At 35.6% G+C, this 18,668-nt stretch overlaps 1 protein-coding gene across 1 annotated transcript in view; it reads left to right on the top strand.

Annotated features, from left to right (window-relative positions):
- The window catches only part of IFT81 (intraflagellar transport 81), a 43,990-nt gene that overhangs the window by 17,061 nt on the left and 8,261 nt on the right, over window positions 1–18,668 (top strand). Inside the window, exons 9-14 of the mRNA XM_026058823.1 lie at window positions 2,094–2,189; window positions 4,180–4,326; window positions 12,860–13,009; window positions 15,012–15,140; window positions 16,273–16,362; window positions 17,777–17,863. Coding sequence (XP_025914608.1) covers window positions 2,094–2,189; window positions 4,180–4,326; window positions 12,860–13,009; window positions 15,012–15,140; window positions 16,273–16,362; window positions 17,777–17,863 — 699 coding nt within the window. The remainder of the gene's footprint in view (window positions 1–2,093; window positions 2,190–4,179; window positions 4,327–12,859; window positions 13,010–15,011; window positions 15,141–16,272; window positions 16,363–17,776; window positions 17,864–18,668) is intronic.

An 18,668-nucleotide genomic window follows, 5' to 3' on the forward strand; every position in this document is an offset into this window, starting at 1 on the left:
TTATGTTACTGAGCAAGTTTAGGATCTGACAGACTTGGTGTTATAGCAAAACATAATTTATAATTGACCAAATGTGTGATTTGTTGCCACAGAAGTACGTCTGTATATTTCATTCAGTGAAGTTTTCATATTTGCATCATCATAATGAAAGATTAAACATGTAATATTATGTTTTAGAGGAATTTAGAGGAGCACTATTTATTAGTATTTCTGTTGATTGTGATGAAAGTTTTCGAAAATGTTAGCTAGGGCAGGAAGGATAGTTTTGCGTACCACTGTGTACACTATTCAGTCTGAATGTCCTGTCTTTCCCTTCCCAGCTGGTTTTTTATATTCCCAGGATCTCCAACCGTTAATTTGCTGTGAAAGACGGATAATGAAGAAACAGCGCTTTTGTGATAGATCAGAGAATGATTTACCCATGGGGCTGTTAGGGCTGTCACCCCCCATTCTTCCTGTGTCTTGACAGCAGAGAGGTTCAGCATCTACGTCGACATGCTGGTAGCCTGAGCGTTCACTCTCCTAGTGCATGTCACATTAGTGTAATGAAGAAATGCCTGCAGGTTTTCTGGATGTTCCTAGACAAGAACTGGCAGTCAAGTGCCAGCAAGAATATGTTCAAATTTTAAGGTTAAGTCTGTTTATCGTAACAGTAAAATCAATGACAGCCCAATGCCCTTCTGGATCCTGATCATTATATTTTTAAGGATGACAGCATTATTAAACTGTAGATTAGATCTGAAACATTAGACTAGCTCTGTAATTCAACCTCTGCCTTCCCAGCGTATTTTTTCTAATCAAAATAATGTCTGTGGTTGCAGTCATTTCTTTTAGACATAGTTGAAGCCCTGCTTTGCACCTTATTTTTCCAAGTGTATCGTTGGGTTGTGGCAATATTTTAAAGCGCCTCAAGATCTTTTTTTCCCTATGAGGTTCCCTGTTAATTTGTTGTATTTTGGAAGAATGTTCATCTTATTATCTAATAAAAGCAGGCTGTGTACTTGGTTGTTATCACAGCATGGCCTTAGACAGCATTCTTTGTAAAGTCAGTCTTCTATTATCTGAATGTCTGAAAAAGGAGCTGAGTTGCACTAAGCAACCTACTATCATGCATTTTATAATATATAAAACAGGAGTATTCACAGAAGGGAATCTATAAACCATCTTCAGATTCAGACCTGTTCTACCACTAATAGCTTTGGTAAAAGAAGAGAATTGTAGTATTGCAGTATTCTTATATTTGAAATACTTAGCTTTCAAAGTACACAGGTATTACTGGCAGAAATATTAAGGTAATTCCCAGCACTGTACCTGCATTATGCTTTAAATTCATTGGATTTCAGCACATATTTACACTGCTTGCTTATCAGCACTCATCTAGCTAGCAGAGAATTAAAGGAAGGTTGCTTGGGCTTTTGTTTCCATGGCTGATGAGAGTCCCAGCGTACCATTAAGTCAGAATTGGAAAAGCTGGAAGCAGTACACTGGTATAGCTGTTTATTAGTTTTCAGGTACAGCAGGCTCTAAAGCTTCAGCTAGAATGAAGATCAAGAATTCGAGAATATGGGCAAACAGCTGCATTTTGTGGCAGTAGAAAGAATGTACCACAGAGCTGGAAGATGATGGTGTGGGAATCTTCAAAGAATTGATGAAATTTGCTGTTACTTAGTCTTAATCTGCTTCTCTTTAAACTGGTGATAAATGGTTGAGTGAAAAATATTTTAGCAAATATTGATAAAATTACATTTTCACATAATATATGGCAACATCACTCTTTTTTTTTAATCTCTGTGTGCCAATTTACAGGCATTTTCTGTCTGTTTGCACCAGCTCACTTCCTTTTCCGGGCCAACATCATGCTTCTGCAGGTCTTATCATAAGGGCGCAGAACTGAAAATCTAAAAACATAACCTCTTCCTGGACAATACTGAATGACTCACTGAGTTTTTTGGGTTTGTTTCTCTGTTTTAAAAATGGAACTAGTAATATTTCCTTCAGTTGCATTGTAAATTTGGTTTGCAAAGCATTTGATTTTCTTGGAGAAGACAAAGAAATAAAGCTTTATTTCCTTAGTTTTCTACTTTGTCTTCCAGATAAATGAAGTAAATGCACAAATTAATCAGCTTATTGAGAAGAGAATGATGAAATATGAGCCAATTGACAGTAAATTTTCCATGTATCGTCAACAGGTAAGAAGGAACAAAACATTTTTTTAAGCAGAACCAGTAAAGCAATTTTAATCTTTGATTGAGTGTTTTACTTACTGTTTTTTCTTTAATTTATTTAGCATAAATCAGTAGACATAAATAATAATGGTAGACAAAAAACGAAATAAATAGCACTTGAATATATGTATGCTTAGAGCTTACTCAGACAATTGCTTTCAGTGGTGTTAGTGAGTTTGTATTAATTGCTGCCCCTAAGTGGATAGGTGTTGTCCTTGAGCTGCATCCCGGTAATTCTGGAAGGGTTTCTCAGGAGGAGCTATTTCGGTAAAGCTCCAGCTGTGGACAGATTCTTAGAAGACAGTGTGTGGGCTGACTGCTGCAGTCAGACCTAGATGCAAGGCTCACTTTCAGTTATGTTACTTGCTTGTGACTGACCACATGCTATTTTCCTGTTACACCTATTAAGAAGGTATTCTTTGCTTTTCATCTTAAGGCTATGAAATAATCTCTTTCTAAAATAGGCTATCTGGTCTAGTCTTAGTAAATTCACAAGTTATAAAAAGGATTTGTGAAATCTGAGATTTTCAGAGCTTACACAGAAACATAAGTGATTTTTTTTTCCAACAACCTGTATAGCTGTTAATTTTATGGAAGTTTTTCATGGTAATGCTTATGGTTACAGTTAGAAAAAAAAAAGGGTTAGGTAAGATGTATCAATAGGAGGAAAAATATGTGATAAAACGTGCTACAGTTCAATCGCAAATGCAATATGAAACACACAATTTTGTTTTGTAAGAGATACACTTCTTCCCTAAAGATTAACCTGCTACATAATGTGCTGGTACAAAAGACCAACTAGTTTGTGATATAGTTATGATGTTCAGTGGAGGAACTGCTCCAGGAATTCAGGTTTCCTTTGTGAGTTGAAAGCATATGGTGGTCTTTGCTTTGTTCTACTAGGGACTGGCTTCTGTTTCACAAAATAATCATATATATCATACCGCCGTTTGTCACAGCAGATAACTCATGAAGTGAAGAGCTGAGATGCTACCCTAGGCAGAATTCTCTATTAGATATATTTTTAGAAATAAAGCTGGTCCTTTTAACCTAGTGTGAGAAAGCTGTTGTGTCGTTTGCTTCATTTTTTTCTCAAGTTTTTCCTTTCATACAAAGAAACCAACTATGTGTCTAAATTCATGGATTGTGTTATTTTAAAATATTTTTAAATAGTACATTTCAGTAAGAGTATAATGTTTATTTTCTTCTGAACTAATTTAGACTTGTGTTCCTAAATCCATTAATCTCCTGGTCAAATGTTAGGTATTATTAAATATTCTACCTGCTATAAAATATTTTTTATTAAACATTTTATCTTCTAGACTCAAAGAAAGGGACTAATCTGTAATCTGCAGTATTTCTATACTGTATTGCTTTATTCCTTGTGTTTTAGCTATTTGCCAAGATTTAGTGCCTAGGTTCTGCTGTTAGTACAACATATTTCTGTAGGTTGGAGTAGGTTGGAGTTATAAAAATCTGTATTATGACATTTGTGAAATCTTGGATACCTTTCCAATTAAGCCATGTTGGTGTATCTTACATATGCACAAGAAGGAACTAAGTAGATGAAATAGAACGCTAAAATGCATACTCCTTTTTTTTCAATGAAAATGAAAAAATGAGGTGAAGGAGTGAATATCTAAAATGTAAAATATATCAACATGAATCTGGGGAAGTAAACATATGGGTGAAATCTCGGTTCTGCTAAAGAAAGTTGGGAGTTTGCAATCCACTTCAATGAAGCTGTGATTTAACCCACCATATATATAATGTGTAATCGTTGGTTTTTTCTTTGCAGAGACACGCTCACGTTTCTTAATGAAAGTCAGTTTCCTATAGTTGAAATGTTTTTAGTGGTGCCACGCCTGAAATTTAATGGATTATATTTTGCTAATGATTAAACAAGTGCAATTTTTATTTGACTTGTCTATATACATTTCTAATGATCACGCAGGCATCTATAATTGCTCGGAAAAAGGAAGCCAAGGCAGAAGAACTTCAGGCTGCTAAGGAAGAGATGTCAAACACTGAGAGGCAGATGCTACAGAAAACAAATCAGGCCCGTGAGTTAGAAGGCTCTGAAGTTTTGAAAGGGGATGAGGTATGCAAATTAACAGTGTATATGAGAAAGAGGAAATTCATAATAGATGGGTCAATTCTTGCTTACTCACAATTTCCTTTTAACTTTACATGGTAGTAACTGTTTCTACAGTATCTTATCAATTTCTATAGTATGGTGACAAACTGTATGGCCTCAGCATTGCAACAGCTTAGTTTTTGCTTTTCTTATGTACAGTAAGTTAGACTTTGATGAAAAAAAGCATATTTGAAGACTTTTTTTGAAGTGCAGATAGTACAATGCTGTCCAGTGCTTTCAAATGCTTTCCAATATTTATAGCTGAAATCATACATAACAGTTTGCAAAGCGTATGAGTACTTAAAGTTGGTCTGTCTTAACATTCCAGAGCTTTGAGTCAAAATAATGTTAATATCATCACAACGGTATGATGATAAATAACTTTGACAAACTATAAAGGTTAACAAGACTAATGATAGGAACAGGATTTCAAGTGATAAGCCATGTAGATCAATTTACAATAAATGTACAATAAAAATCAACAATATTACTATCTGTCCTTTGTATGATACATGATTGAAAAGCAAAATGCCAGCAATTATCAGAAATGCAGTTAGTTCTGTTGTATTTATTAGCCACATAGGTGTTTACTCCAAAAATGTTTTCACAGACCCTCCTGAAGTTTACCTGTGAGACAGATTTTGACTCGCATAATCAGCTTAGCTCAAGCAAAGTTTTATTTGAAGCTGTACTCATCAAAGCAGCTTTTTCTTCATCAAAAGTTTGCAAAGAATAAGGCTGCTGGAGCTGGGTAATGATGTGTCTGCAAAATGAGTTGATCTGTCTTAAGACAATACTTTTTCTCTGTTTGGAAGAAGCCTGCTGAGTCTACTTACAGGCAGAATCGCTAAAGCAAAGAGTACTTCAGCTGCATCATTGTTTGACTTAGTATATCTTTTTATTCTTTTGCATATTCTTTTCACTTGCACTCCCATCATTTATTAAGACTTACAGTCTTGGTTTTCTTTTTCTTTGCCTGTTTCTGTGCTTTTTTACATACTACTCAAAACAGAGAACACCCTTTGTAAAAGGAACTGCCTTCCAGGTCCTTTCGGAAAAGCCAGCTCCACAGAAATCAGTTTTCTTTTAAAGGGACCTTACTGAGTAAATCAAGCATGGAAATGTGTATGTGTAGAGTCTTGCATAAAGGTTCCTGTATAATATGGAAGACACATTGCTCTCGTGCTGCTCTGTTCATACTGTCTTCCTTCTTGCCTTTCTCCCCTTCTGTAAATCAAGATGAAAACTACAGGTGGAAACAATAACAGAGACTTACTACCCAGGTTGTGTTTAGAGCAATGGATATCTCTTGACTCCAATGAAATTACTCATGTTAGCCAAACTTCAGTAAATCTTTGAAGAATTAAGACTTTAGACTTTGATCTGTTACTTGTACTATGACATAATGTACACATTTATTGTGTTCCAGAGGTGGTAGTAATAACAAACCACTGGATTAGATTTCTCTCCATGACAGGCTTTTTAACCCCCGTGTGCACCTTGCTAGAGTCTTTGACAACGTTTCAAATAAAAAAATAAAAACAGAAAGCAGACAATACGTGCTTCATGACATATAATGGGAAAGAAATGTCTAACTAATCAACAGCATTGCATTAGAAAGACAGCAACATATGTTTTACATTATCTGTCAATGCATGGTAATGTAAGAGATGCTTCATATTGTGCCTACTCCTGATAGGGACAACTTGCTCAGATTCATGAACTGTTAGCTAATACAATAATGCAAGGAGAGCAGGGTAGGAGGGAAGAGTGGTTGCATAACCTAGTAAGAGGCTTGATAATGAAAAATTTGTATTCTTTGTCTGACCCAGGGAGTGGCTCAAGATGGAAAAAAAGGAAGAAGAGACCTGTTTTGAACATAACCTACATTCCTTTTATTGAATACATTCTGCTTTTGACTTTTTAAATCTTTTAAGGTCTTTATTTTGAGGACTGGAGAATAAATGACTGAGCACTTTGAGCAAAACCATCTGCTTAAAATAAGAAGTGTTTGCCTGTTTGTCAAAAAGCATTTCTTGTTTTGTAAAATACTCTCTGTACATTGTCCCAAAGGAGACAATATTAAAAAACTAATGTCCTGTCCTTGTTTATTAATTATAGTGAGGTAGTACTCACAGGCACCAGTGTAAAACAGTAAAAGAGTGTTTCTTGTGGCTAAAATTGTAGCAAAGGATTTGGATTTGGTCACTTCATTTTCAAAGGTCTCAGTTTCCTCATCTATAAAATGGAGATAGTGATATTTAACTTTTTTGTAACTGTCTTGAGCTCTGCTGACAAAAATGCTGCATAGGAACTCAGTATCATAATTTATTTATCTCTTTAAAGTACAATAGTAACACATATTACTGAAACAGTCCTGCTTCAGAGTCTAGGTTATGAGAAGACAGGACTAAGAGATGAGACAAATGAGTCTGCGGGGAAGAGGTGTTGAAGCAAAAGTGAAGTGAACAGGTTATCTTTCATCAGGAAAGTCTCAGTTCATCACTCACCTAGATAACCTTTCAGTCTACGTTTGTTTCTAAGATGATATGCTTTTAAATTTGTATTTTCTAGTTCACTGCTCTGTTACTCCAGCTTTGAGCCAATACCAAAGGAAATCTTGATTAATGTAGTACATTATTGTAATACATATGTTCGATGGGAACAGAATGAGGTTGTACATTCAGCCTTCACTTCGCACTTTCTGACAGCCAAGAGCTTCCTTATACTCTTTTGTTGCAGTTGTGCACATTTTTCATTTAGTTCCTCCATTTTTCAAAAAGGAAGAAAGAAGTGTTTTTAACACAGACTTTTGCTATCTTAAGTTTAAAGCTGGCTTTTAATCCTGCTACCTTTAGCCCATCTAAATTCTACAGTTAAAGAGTTATTTGTCTCCTATACCCAGCATTTCTCATCTTCTCTTTCTCTAGCCCTGCTGTATCCTCTTACATCACGGCACTCACAAGACCTGGCAATCGAAGGATTAATGCCTTCCTAGCTTGTGCTCCCATACCAGTATTTGGATCTCCAGTTGAGGTCTTCTTAGCACTTCATTCACCAAAAGGTCAATCCTGGCTTATGTTTTTAGGTGTTAGTGTTTTGCTTTCTTCTCTGATCATAAACAGGAATGTTACAGCATTCCAGTTGGTTCGAGAGGTTGTACAGCTAGATAGAACTTAGAAGAAGCAGTAGGGAATAACCAGTTCGTTCTACACCAAACACAAAATGGTAGGAATAAATTGTCTGCTTCAAGGATTATAAATCTTTTTAAGTACTTCAAACAAAAGTGCAACGAACATGGGGCAAAGTTGGCAAGCTCCTAGCTGCAGCTGTCAGATCCTGAAAATTGGGGCATCAAATGTTGACACTTAGAAGGCTAGATGGTTCAATTACAAGTGATCCTAGGTAAAGCTGTGATATTTTTAGCTTTTTACACAGCACATTGTACTTTTCAGAGTTCAGTGTAGGGCCCCAAGAGCCTATACTTTCCCAGGGTATTAGAGTAGAATAGTATCATAGCTGTGCTTACCTACAGTAGTTAAAATGAATATTTTTTGAAACTGCAGTATAGACAGTTCTATAAATTTGTTAACAGATAAGAGGTTTGCATATTAGCTTACATAAGGACTTAGTTTAATTTTTTCATACAAATGCACATCCATACCTCATCCCACGTAAAACAATATAAAAAATATACAGATTGATACGCTTTGAAAACAGAAAACAAGAGTCTTGTACCATAGATTTTCTTGTCACTTTTCCTCTAAAACTGTCAAATGAATCTGAATTCACCAGGAAACAGATACCTAGCACATAACTAAATAGATGGATTTTTTGAAAAGAGTATTGAAGAGCTGACAGTTCAAACATTAAATGGTTTAAGCCAGGACCCAGGATATTATCACATCAGTATGCTGCCTTCCTCTCTTCATTAAGAGCTTGGGAACAGTTGTATTCCTTTCTGCCAGAAACTCCTCAAACAAGAAAATAGGAGAGTGGATTACAGTTGAGTTGTGAGAACAAAGAAGGCAAATCTATAGGATTCTTGCAGAAGCCAGAAGCTTTTTACTGCAAGAAGTTAAGCATCATTGAGGCCAAATATATGCAATGATTCAGACATAAAATATAGCTTCACAGAACTGAATGCTCTTTCAGCCCCCACTGGCATGAATAAATCATTAATTTTATTGATCTGTGCATTTTCAGTGATAACTGAAAATGGTTTTTCATTAAAAATATTTTGATTGGTCCAAATTATTACTAATGGCTACTTCAATATTTCTTTCCTGCCCAGGAGCAAGCATGCCTAGAAGAGATATTCTACTCACAGCTAATGAAGAATTTTCCTGATTAATCTGTCTATTAAGCAAACTGTCGGATACTTTAATTTCAATAGACTGAGATAATACTGGTCTGATCTCTTAAAAGTTTGTCCTTCTGTATATGAGTCATTAATCTTATCCAACAAGGGCTGTACTAGCTCAAATCTAGAGTGTCTTGGAAAAGATTACTGAAAACCTGTCATGATCAGGAATTTATCTTAACTGAATTTTAATACTTTGAACAGTACATATATGTTAATTGGTCTAGCTAGAAAATTAAACATCTGCTCCTTAATCCTCAAAAAAAATAGAGATACCTAACTAAGACTTGCTATAATTATCCTGTTTATGTAAATAATTTTATTGACAAAACTATTTATTTGGAAGCTTCTTTAGATTTTGTATTTCAGAAAGATTTTTTTTTAATAATTAATACCTTATTTTCTGTAGTGCTTTCATACGAATAATATTTTGATTACTATAAAAATACAATTTAATACAGTAATCCACAAAACACTATTTTTAAAGATTGACACAAAAGTGGGGGATTAATCTGGGATTTGTTCTTTTCTGCAAACAAGCTTATTCAGTTTCTCCATTAATGATAATCTTGGAATAAGAACCTTGTGAAAGTTTCACATGGGGCAAATGTTAATTTTAAGGAAAAGAAATTACGAGTTTATAGTGAAAGCACAGGACTAAGGATTAGAGGAGCTGGGCTTTGATCCCAGTTCAGCAATGCGCTGAAGCATGTGGTTAACATGCTTACGTTCTTTCCTGGAGAGGGGTGAATTGCCAGACTCTGTATGGTCCTACAGATGCCATTTTAATAGCTTTGATTCGGTTTTGTCATTTAGGATTATAATAGTACTTAGTTACCTCACAAAAGTGTTGTAAGACTTAATCTGTTGATATCAATCGCTTGCAGACTGTAATAAATGGAGAAGCATAAAGTACCGGCATTGGTGGATTTTTCAACAAAAATGGAACATAATACAGAAACTCCCCCAGGGATGCTCAATACCTGCATGCTTCAGGACAATATATGATAGTATATGGTTTCATTTACTCTGTTTTATAACCTACCTTCCAAGCTTTTCATATTATAGTCACCCATAAAAATAGGCAAGTGGAAAAGCGTAATATTTCTTTGCTTTCATATGGATAGTTTTTATATCTCAGGGGACTCTGACTAGGCTAGCAAACATGGGTCAAAAGGCCTGTTTACTTTGACTGCTAACTCAGTGCCAGCATTTGGTTCTTGTCCAGTCATTTAATCTTTGAAGCTTAAATAACTATTTGTGTTAAGTTGCTTGAGAAAGAAAAGCTTACTAGCGGACATAGCCTTGAATGGTACGTTACTTCGGGCATTGACAGATCCATGGGAATTCGGTAGGTTGAGCCTGCTGAGTTTCTACGCAGGGAGCAGTTGACCTCGTCTATGGGAAAATGCTGTTGGTCAAAAATGGATTCCTTTTGGGTCATGAGCTTGAAAGTGATATGGCTAGACATAGTTATTCTTTTTTTGAATTATTCATATTATTTAAAAGACCTTCTGCCACAGTACAATACCGTGTTTTATACTATTTTAAGGGCTTGATTTTTCATCCACATATTGGTGGGAGCAGGAGCTGTTTAAAGGTTCAGAAGTAATGCTCGCACAAACGAAAACGTTGGTATCTTTCTGCAGGCTTATTTATAATTTTTGGATACTTATGGATTCTCAGATTTTAGGCTGGAGAAACCTAATTTTGCCATAAGATCCTTCCAAGCTGCTGGTTTAAGTGGAGTTAAATCTAATAACTCCAGCTCTGAATTTGGCCCTGGATCTAAAGAAGGCTTCACTTGGTGAGATTTTGAGGGGCTAATCTGTGCTGCATTTGGAGTAGATGAAATCTTTTGCAAATTTTGCCAAACCATTGATTCTTTTTCTATAGATATTACCATTTTGCTACGGTTGTTTATATCTTGTTTTACCTTGTTTCCTGAAATGTAAGTTATGTGAAAACTTAAGTTTGCTTTTAAAAAAACAGAGGTTACAATCAAAGATAGACATGCATCTCCTAAAACGGATAGGTTTCACTTGTCAATGTAAGCAGCTTGTAGATAGTTAGTTTTGGATGGAATTTTTATTATATAGTCCTAACTTAATCAGCTAATAATAGAACATTGGTAGAATCAGTTCTTTAATCAACAAGATCCTTTGATTTCCATTGTAAGATACATTGTGCTTTGAATATTGAATATGCAAATACTCTACCTCCCACTCAAGCTATTTTCAAAATCTTAGAAGTAGCTATAGAAGTGAGGAGAATAATAGTTTACTTTCTATCCTGGGATAAACTGACAGAAAATCACTCAGATTTGATAGCTGTATGTGGTCACATATGAGCTAAGTTTCTTCCCTTACATCATTCTTTACTATATTCCACTGGTCTAATGAAATATCCCTGGAATAACTCCATCGAGACGGAAAACTATGCTTCCCTTCAATTTTCTTCAGTTAGTTGGAGAGAATGTATTTGTACTTCTGTAGTCTCTTGAAAAATCACAGAAGAGTTGGAATTGTCTAAGCAAAACAAAAGATGTCTCTTGTACTAACTAGGAGAATGTAGTTGAATTTGCTATGAAAAAACAATTCATTCTGGTAATAATATATTAAATGCACCGATAATATAACAAAGACAGTAGGACTGTAACGCCGCCTCCGCTGTGCAGTGCTGTGTCTTAGGTGACCTTGTCTATCCGTGTCCTAGGTAATACGCACAATGTAAATGGTATTCCAAAGCCACACATAGTCCAATCTGCATAGAGCACATTGAGTAATTTGTGGGTTTGTTCTTTCACCAAAAACGTTTATAGCTTTTGGCTTTAAAAATAGTTCTGGAGCATAGCAAGAGAGAAGCAGCTTTGGCCTAGATATTGCACAGGATGGCAGATGAACAGGGTTGATTTCATTTTGGGCATTTTGCCCAGGACACTTTTTATAGAACATACAGTTACTCTGGGGGTTCTTAGGCTGTAGTCACATTGGATTTTTGGATTTATTCTTCAGAAGGGAGAGTCGCATAATTTTATAAAAAAGGAAAATTAATGTAAATTTCAGAATGTAGGTTCTTTCATGTTGGAGTTTTAGATTTCTATCCGTGGTAGTGGGACTGCTGCTTTCTCCCTGAGGCTGCCTGTTGTAGGCTCATTCTGCACATGCTGATCCCCTCCTGGACAAGGAACATTCCAAAGCCTGTTCTTGCACTATTTACTCTAATAGATTTTATTTGTTTTCTGTCTCTGCATCTGAATACACTTTGTAGCTGTGACTGGCAATTGCCTCTCATCTCTCATGTAAAATATAAGAAGAAAAGCTAAGCCTGTCTGACAGATGGAAAAAATTAAGGCAAAGAAAAATATTAGTTGTGTGTTTCAACACCTGGTATTTCAGATGTCTTTCAAATTGCGCACACAAGGATTTCAGATGCAAATTAGCAAAGGCTGTTGATCTTTCAGGATGTGAAAATGTAAATTCTCCATTACCTTAGATTTTATGCAAAGTTTATTTATGGCAGTTCTGCACTTCTATACAAGAACTCTACTTTTATTTTCCTGTTAAAAAATTAGCCAGTAACGTCATTCAGGTCTGCAAGAAGCACTGAAAGAGAACAATAAACTTTAACTATTGAGAACCAGCATTTAAAAACCAATAATCTTTTCCCATGTTCTCTTCTCCTAATTTTTCTGTACTTTCTTATCATGCTTCTTGGTCTGCAGAGCTCTTGGGGGCTGGCACTGCTGATCTCCTGTTCTGCTGCAAGTACAAATTACTGTTACATTAACTTTTTTATTATCCGTGATTCTCGGAACATTTTACAAACACTAATTACATTTCCAACTGTCAAATGGGGGTGAGTGAGTAGAATTGAATCATCTCCCTATTACAAATGGGTGAGCTGAGACACAGAGCAATGGAGCTGGTGTTTTTGATCTCGAACAGTGAGCAAATGCAGGACCGAAAATAAATAGACTCTGGGAATCCTGAATTCCACTCCTCTGTTCTAAACGCTTAATCTTCAGTATGTAGTCCAAATAGGATAATTACATTGTTTATAGCAACAGTCTGTGGTGAGGCCATTTTTTGCCTTAAGTTAAATGACAGATATTTCTATTCTTTCTCATTTCAGTTCAAACACTATGTTAATAAGCTCCGGAGCAAAAACACGTATTATAAAAAGAAGCGACTAGAAATAGCAGAAATTACAGCTGAGTATGGTATCCTCCAGAGGACAGAAGAACTGCTAAAACAGCGCCATGAGGCTATTCAGCAGCAGTTGGTAATACAAGCATGTACCACTCCGGCAGTTCATCACCCCGGCTCCCCTGATAACTAGCTATGTAATGAGGTGGACGTTGTTTTGCTATTTTCTAATGTATTTCATCCTCAGCTCTCCTGTTGCCATTAGTAAAAGACATACGGGGGTAAAAAATTTATTTTCATCTATTGACTATGCCAAGCTGCTGTTTTTTCTGTGCAGCAGTCGTTTTTTACAGGCTGTCATATATGTTCTGCTATTTCTTTTTAGCCTGAGGGGTTTGACCCTACTTTCTGAAGTCAATGGCAAATCTTCCCTGACCTCAGTTAGAGCAAGATTGGATTCTTCGGTTAGTTTCTGGTATCCATATATACATTAAGGGCTGTTAAAATTATGTTATTAACAGTAAACAGGATTCAAATTACTGCTGCAAAAATATATAGGAATAGTACTTAAAAAAAGAGAGGGGGAGGGAAAAAAAATTCTAACCCCGGAACATTTAGAAGAAAATGTATTTCACAGTAAGTGAAGGAAAAGACAGACATATTACTCCAAAATTTAAAACTAGAGGAATGCTCTTTCTAACCTGGAAAAGCAGGAAAAAGATTTCTGCTATGCATACCTGTAAGCATTCAGGGAATATACATGTATTCCAAATGCAAGGAGATTCCCTTTTTAGTCTACAACAATCTACTGCTACAATATTTTCTTCTAATATCAGTATTTTTGTTATCAAAATATTTTTGTTATTATATCAGTGTTTATATGCCCATATTTTGCATTTTTAAACATAAAAATACTTGTTCGGTTAAAAAATGAAATGAAAGTGTGAGAATACATAGGACAGACTTTGGAAAGGGCTCTCATATAGTTGCAAGGGATGATGTTATGCAATTTCAACAGGGCATTCACTGTCTAATTAAAAATATAACCAGAACTGCTGCCTGGGTACCAAGAAGCACCTAAGCAGTAAAGGATCAGGGCTTTTCCTCCGATTGTTACTCAGCTAAAAGGAATCTGGATGTGTGTGGACGTGTGTTTTCACTTAAGAAATTGTTATTTACAGCAGGATAACCAATATATACTAGTCATCCCACAATAAAATCACAGCAGAGGCAAAGCCCTAGAAGTTTCTCCATGAAGCGGCTACACGTGGTCACCGGTATATTCCTGTGCAAGTCTGACTTTTTCTAAACTATCTTATAATAAAACTACAGAGCTTTAATTTCATAAAGTTCTTACCATCAGAAAACTAGCATGCACTTTTTTGCAAAGCTAGAAATATAGTTTTCTTGCCCTGGGTGTAGTGCCCTATCAAACTGTACACTGCTATTAAAGTCTACAAAATGGTCCCATCATAGTAGCAGTAGCTATTATGAGAGAAAACCTTTTCTTAAACATATGCTTGTGAAGGGTTTTGTGAGGCTGATGGACATGGAGTTCATAGATACATGTGTCTCTTAAGAATGAATGTTTTCCTTTTTAGCAAATTGTGGATGCTTAAGTCAACACTCAGCTTTCAGTTTACAGAAATACCCTCTTTGCATACTTAATGAGCAAGCATTGCTAAACTGTACATTTACAATTAAATGTAAAGTTTTGCTAAAATTTGGTAAGATGGCATTAGTATTACTATAATGAATACAGAATTTTTTTAGTTTAGCTTGACAGTTGTTTATAAAATAATTAGACCTTACATCTTCAGATTGAGCACCCGTCCTTTACATATTTAACTGTTCAGAACCTGACCTAAAGTCCACTTAATTTGGTGGAAACTTTCTGTTAATTTCATTGGGCATCAGATGACCAAATCGTGGTATTACAGAGTTGTTCATGTCCTACGATAGAAGAGCCAGATACAGGATTTAGTTGTTGTGGTGGCTAGATTATTCATGACTTTTAAAATAAATTGATTACAGTACTTACCTTTTCAGCTTTCTTACAGTATCTCAGCTATATGAGAGAATTCGCCGTGTTACTGGAGTAATGAACTCACATTTTGCATTTTTTTTAATATCTGCAGCAAGCTATTGAAGACAAGAAAGGTATTTCTGGATATAGCTACACCCAGGAGGAGCTGGAAAGAGTATCTGCAGTAAAAAGTGAAATGGATGAAATGAAAGGCCGAACACTAGATAACATGTCTGAAATGGTGATCTTTTTCATAATTATTTTATTTCTGCAGTTTGAATGTTCAGTTCTTCGGAATATAAAACCAAGTTTAATATTTTTGGTCAGGTTTTTCATGTTGTTTTATGTACGTTTGCATATATATATATATATATAGTATATCTCTGCAAAGGTAGTCTGGAAAAAGCTTACCAAAATGTATATTTCTTTTAATGTATGAAGAAAAAATTTAGAATTAAAAAAAATAATCCTACTTTCCCCCCTTCAGAAATATCAGGGATATCAAGTCTTGCTGTCTTGTTGTCTTTGGTTTTGACTTTTTTGTGATTTAGTAGGTGGTTTCATGTTTGTTCTTGCACAGTAATTGAAAGAGAGGAATGTTTTAAATCTTTAATACAGTCTTTTTCTAAGGTGTTTGTAAAATACTGGAGTTAAGCATTTGATAAAAAGAATACTTAACATGACTAAAGAGCTGAAGCAAATAGCTCTTCTTTTTCTCTGTACCCAATTTTCAATTGCTCTTAGCTCTGTGGTGTTTTAATTTAATTTATCGCATAGCCATAGAAGCAAGACAGAACATGAACTTCTAACATCATAAAAGAGCAAAAACCAAAATAACGTTTTTTGAAAGTCATTAGGGCACTTTTAAAATAAATTGATACAACTAAAACAGAATGATTCTCAGATAGAAAGCTGGATAGAATTTTGATCTTCAATATAAATACTTTAAAGTGTTTCTATTTGTTTTTAGCATTTTAAAACATTATTTAACCTGTACAGTTTTTTTTTCTTATGGCTCTCTTCCTTTCTGTCAGCCCACCTCTATTCAACTCCTTGATTTTTCCCAACTCACCAAGCTGCTCAGGTGTCTAGCACACAGGCTGTCTGCTGGACTTCTCTGTGAAGTGCTCGGTTCAAACTACGGGAGCAGTAGTTGTCTGTTTTGTGCCAATGACACCACTGCCATATGGGTTCTTTCCCTTTATTAATTAGCCCTGTGCTTTTTTTTATATCATATATAGTCCCATCTTCTTTTGTAACATCTTTTTTCTCTCCATATTTTGGCTTTCTTCTCTTTTCTTTTCACATTCCTAATAATATAAATGTACTACTAATATCATATTATTAATGTCTATAATTTGTCCCTCTATCAGGTAAAAAAACTGAATACTATGGTGGCAGATAAGAAGTCCAGCCTAGCTCCTGTTATCAAAGAACTGAGACAGTTGCGTCAGAAGTGCCAGGTTAGTGGAAACACTTTAGGAATACTTTGAACAAAGCTTCTTAATGAAATAGGTAGGTAGTAGGACAGACTTTGGGAAATACTCCTGTGTTTTCCTCTGCAAATTTGTCCATGCAGTCAGAGGTTATAGTTACAGAAGGAGTTGATTGTATGTATAGATACTATCTGTATATATATATATATATATATGCCTTGGCATGGATGTATTTGTGCCTTAAAAGGGAGGATATGTGCAATTTAGAAGCTGAGTTGAGACCATACAGAAATTCAGATCAGAAGGTGATTAGCTTAAGTTTGATTCCACTTATCCCTAAATGCTTCAAATACTGCAAATCCTCAGTGTCTCATCAACTTTGTACACCTTGTTTGTGTGATGCTTTTTTTATTTTAAGCACAAAATACAGTTATTTTGATGTATTAACCCTTCCTTTCATTCTGGGTAAGTGAAGTCAAAATCAGAAATAAGCCTAACTTACAGATCTCTGGTGTTGTACAAGGACATAATCAGCTCCAAAGGAAAGCTGGAAATAGCAGAATAGGTCAAATGTGATTTGCAGTAGGCAACATGCAGGAGATTGGAATTATTAAAAGCTGACAGGGAAGGCACAAAATCAGGCTGAATATTTTGTCTTTTACTGTAAATTTTTAAAAGTTGCTGTACCAGGAGAAAATTTAAAAAATCATGGTTCAAAATGTAGCAAAGTTAGGTTCCAAATGACTGATAGGTGCTGGCTTGTTTGTTTCTCAGCTCTAATCATCTCAGCTAAAGCTCTCCTTTTAAAGTGGATCACAAATAATATCTCATCCAAATAGTTGAACACAGTGATCTACGTCCTTTATCAGTCTGTAGGAATGACAGATTTATCCATTTGCTTTCAAAATCTTATACAGATCTGAAAAAAATCATTCAGGCTCTCAGCTGCTGTAAGTTGGCTCATCCTCATAGTAGTAAATGGAGCTATCCATTTATCTCTCAACTACATTTCCAGAAAACTTATTTTTAATGGTTCAATTTAAAGTGTCAACAAATGAAATCCAGCTAAGCTGTTTGTTGTGTACAACTAGAAAGCTCACTTTTCATGGGTGGCAAGTATAATTATCCTGTCTTAATCTCTAATTTTATAATTACCTTTCCTTTCTGCTTGCAAACACTCCCCTATGGATGTGACTATAAAGAGGATATTTGCATGTTATGTTGTGGTGTATACAGCTGATCCTCCAGTATGCAAGCAGGGGCTAGCGGCTTCCCCGTGTGTAATAATAGCCGTGTGCCTGCTTGGTTTATGTAAGTGCCTGTGAGTGTGCCAGTAGCTGAGGCTGATGTGTGAGACTGACAGGAACACAGTCTGCCTGGATGTCACATGTCAGTCAATTGAAGATTTCATTTACATATCCCTTTGCCCTTTCCACATAAGGAATTAACTCAAGAATGTGATGAAAAAAAAGTCCAGTACGACAGTTGTGCAGCGGGGTTAGAGAGCAATCGCTCTACACTGGAACAGGTAAGGTGGTGACTTGGTCACGTATATTAATAAATGCTGTGCAAGTTATTCGTTATGGTATAGTCTTTTTCCTACCTTCCCTCTGGATATGGACAGTCCAAATTCACTTCAGGTGGAGATGAGTCCGTGGTGATCCATAACTACGCAAATCAATGTGCCTGCAGCTGCTCTGCACTAGCTACAGTCCCATGCATCTTGTTTTTTAATAGCAACAAGTGAACACAGTGGTATGTACAGTCCATCCTGTGGAGTCCAGCTTCGATTAGTAGGAATGTTGTAAAAGATGGTACATCTGCCAGAAATCCTGCCGACCTGTATAGTATCTATTAGGAAACAATTTGACAATAAAATGTTAAGGACTAATTTATCAAGACAAATCTTCATATGCACTTAGCAGATTCATTAAATTAGCAACACCAATTTAACCAATAATTAATACACTGAAATTAATGGCAAGGTTACTTCATTAAACGTGACTGTCTTGCATTCTTGAAAATTATCAACAAAAATACAATAGTTTTTAAAAAAATACAAACATATGTGAGGCTTGTCCATATGCAGTTTATGTATGGCTTGAACAATAGTGCTTCTAGGAAGGGATGTACCTAAGCCAGTGCAATCCTCTAATGTGGGTACAGATATACTATTATTAATATATTTATATGAATCTGCTTTATTTGTCTAGATCACCTCCTTTGAATTTTGGCTGGACTTGATTTTCAAGGACTTGGACACATAAGCAATATATTTCAAAATAAAAAAGGTGTACATTTAAAGTGCAGGCGGATATACAGCTATTTTTTCT

Source organism: Apteryx rowi, unplaced genomic scaffold (assembly GCF_003343035.1).
Source record: "Apteryx rowi isolate R43461 unplaced genomic scaffold, aptRow1 scaffold_15, whole genome shotgun sequence".
Lineage (NCBI taxonomy): Eukaryota > Metazoa > Chordata > Aves > Apterygiformes > Apterygidae > Apteryx > Apteryx rowi.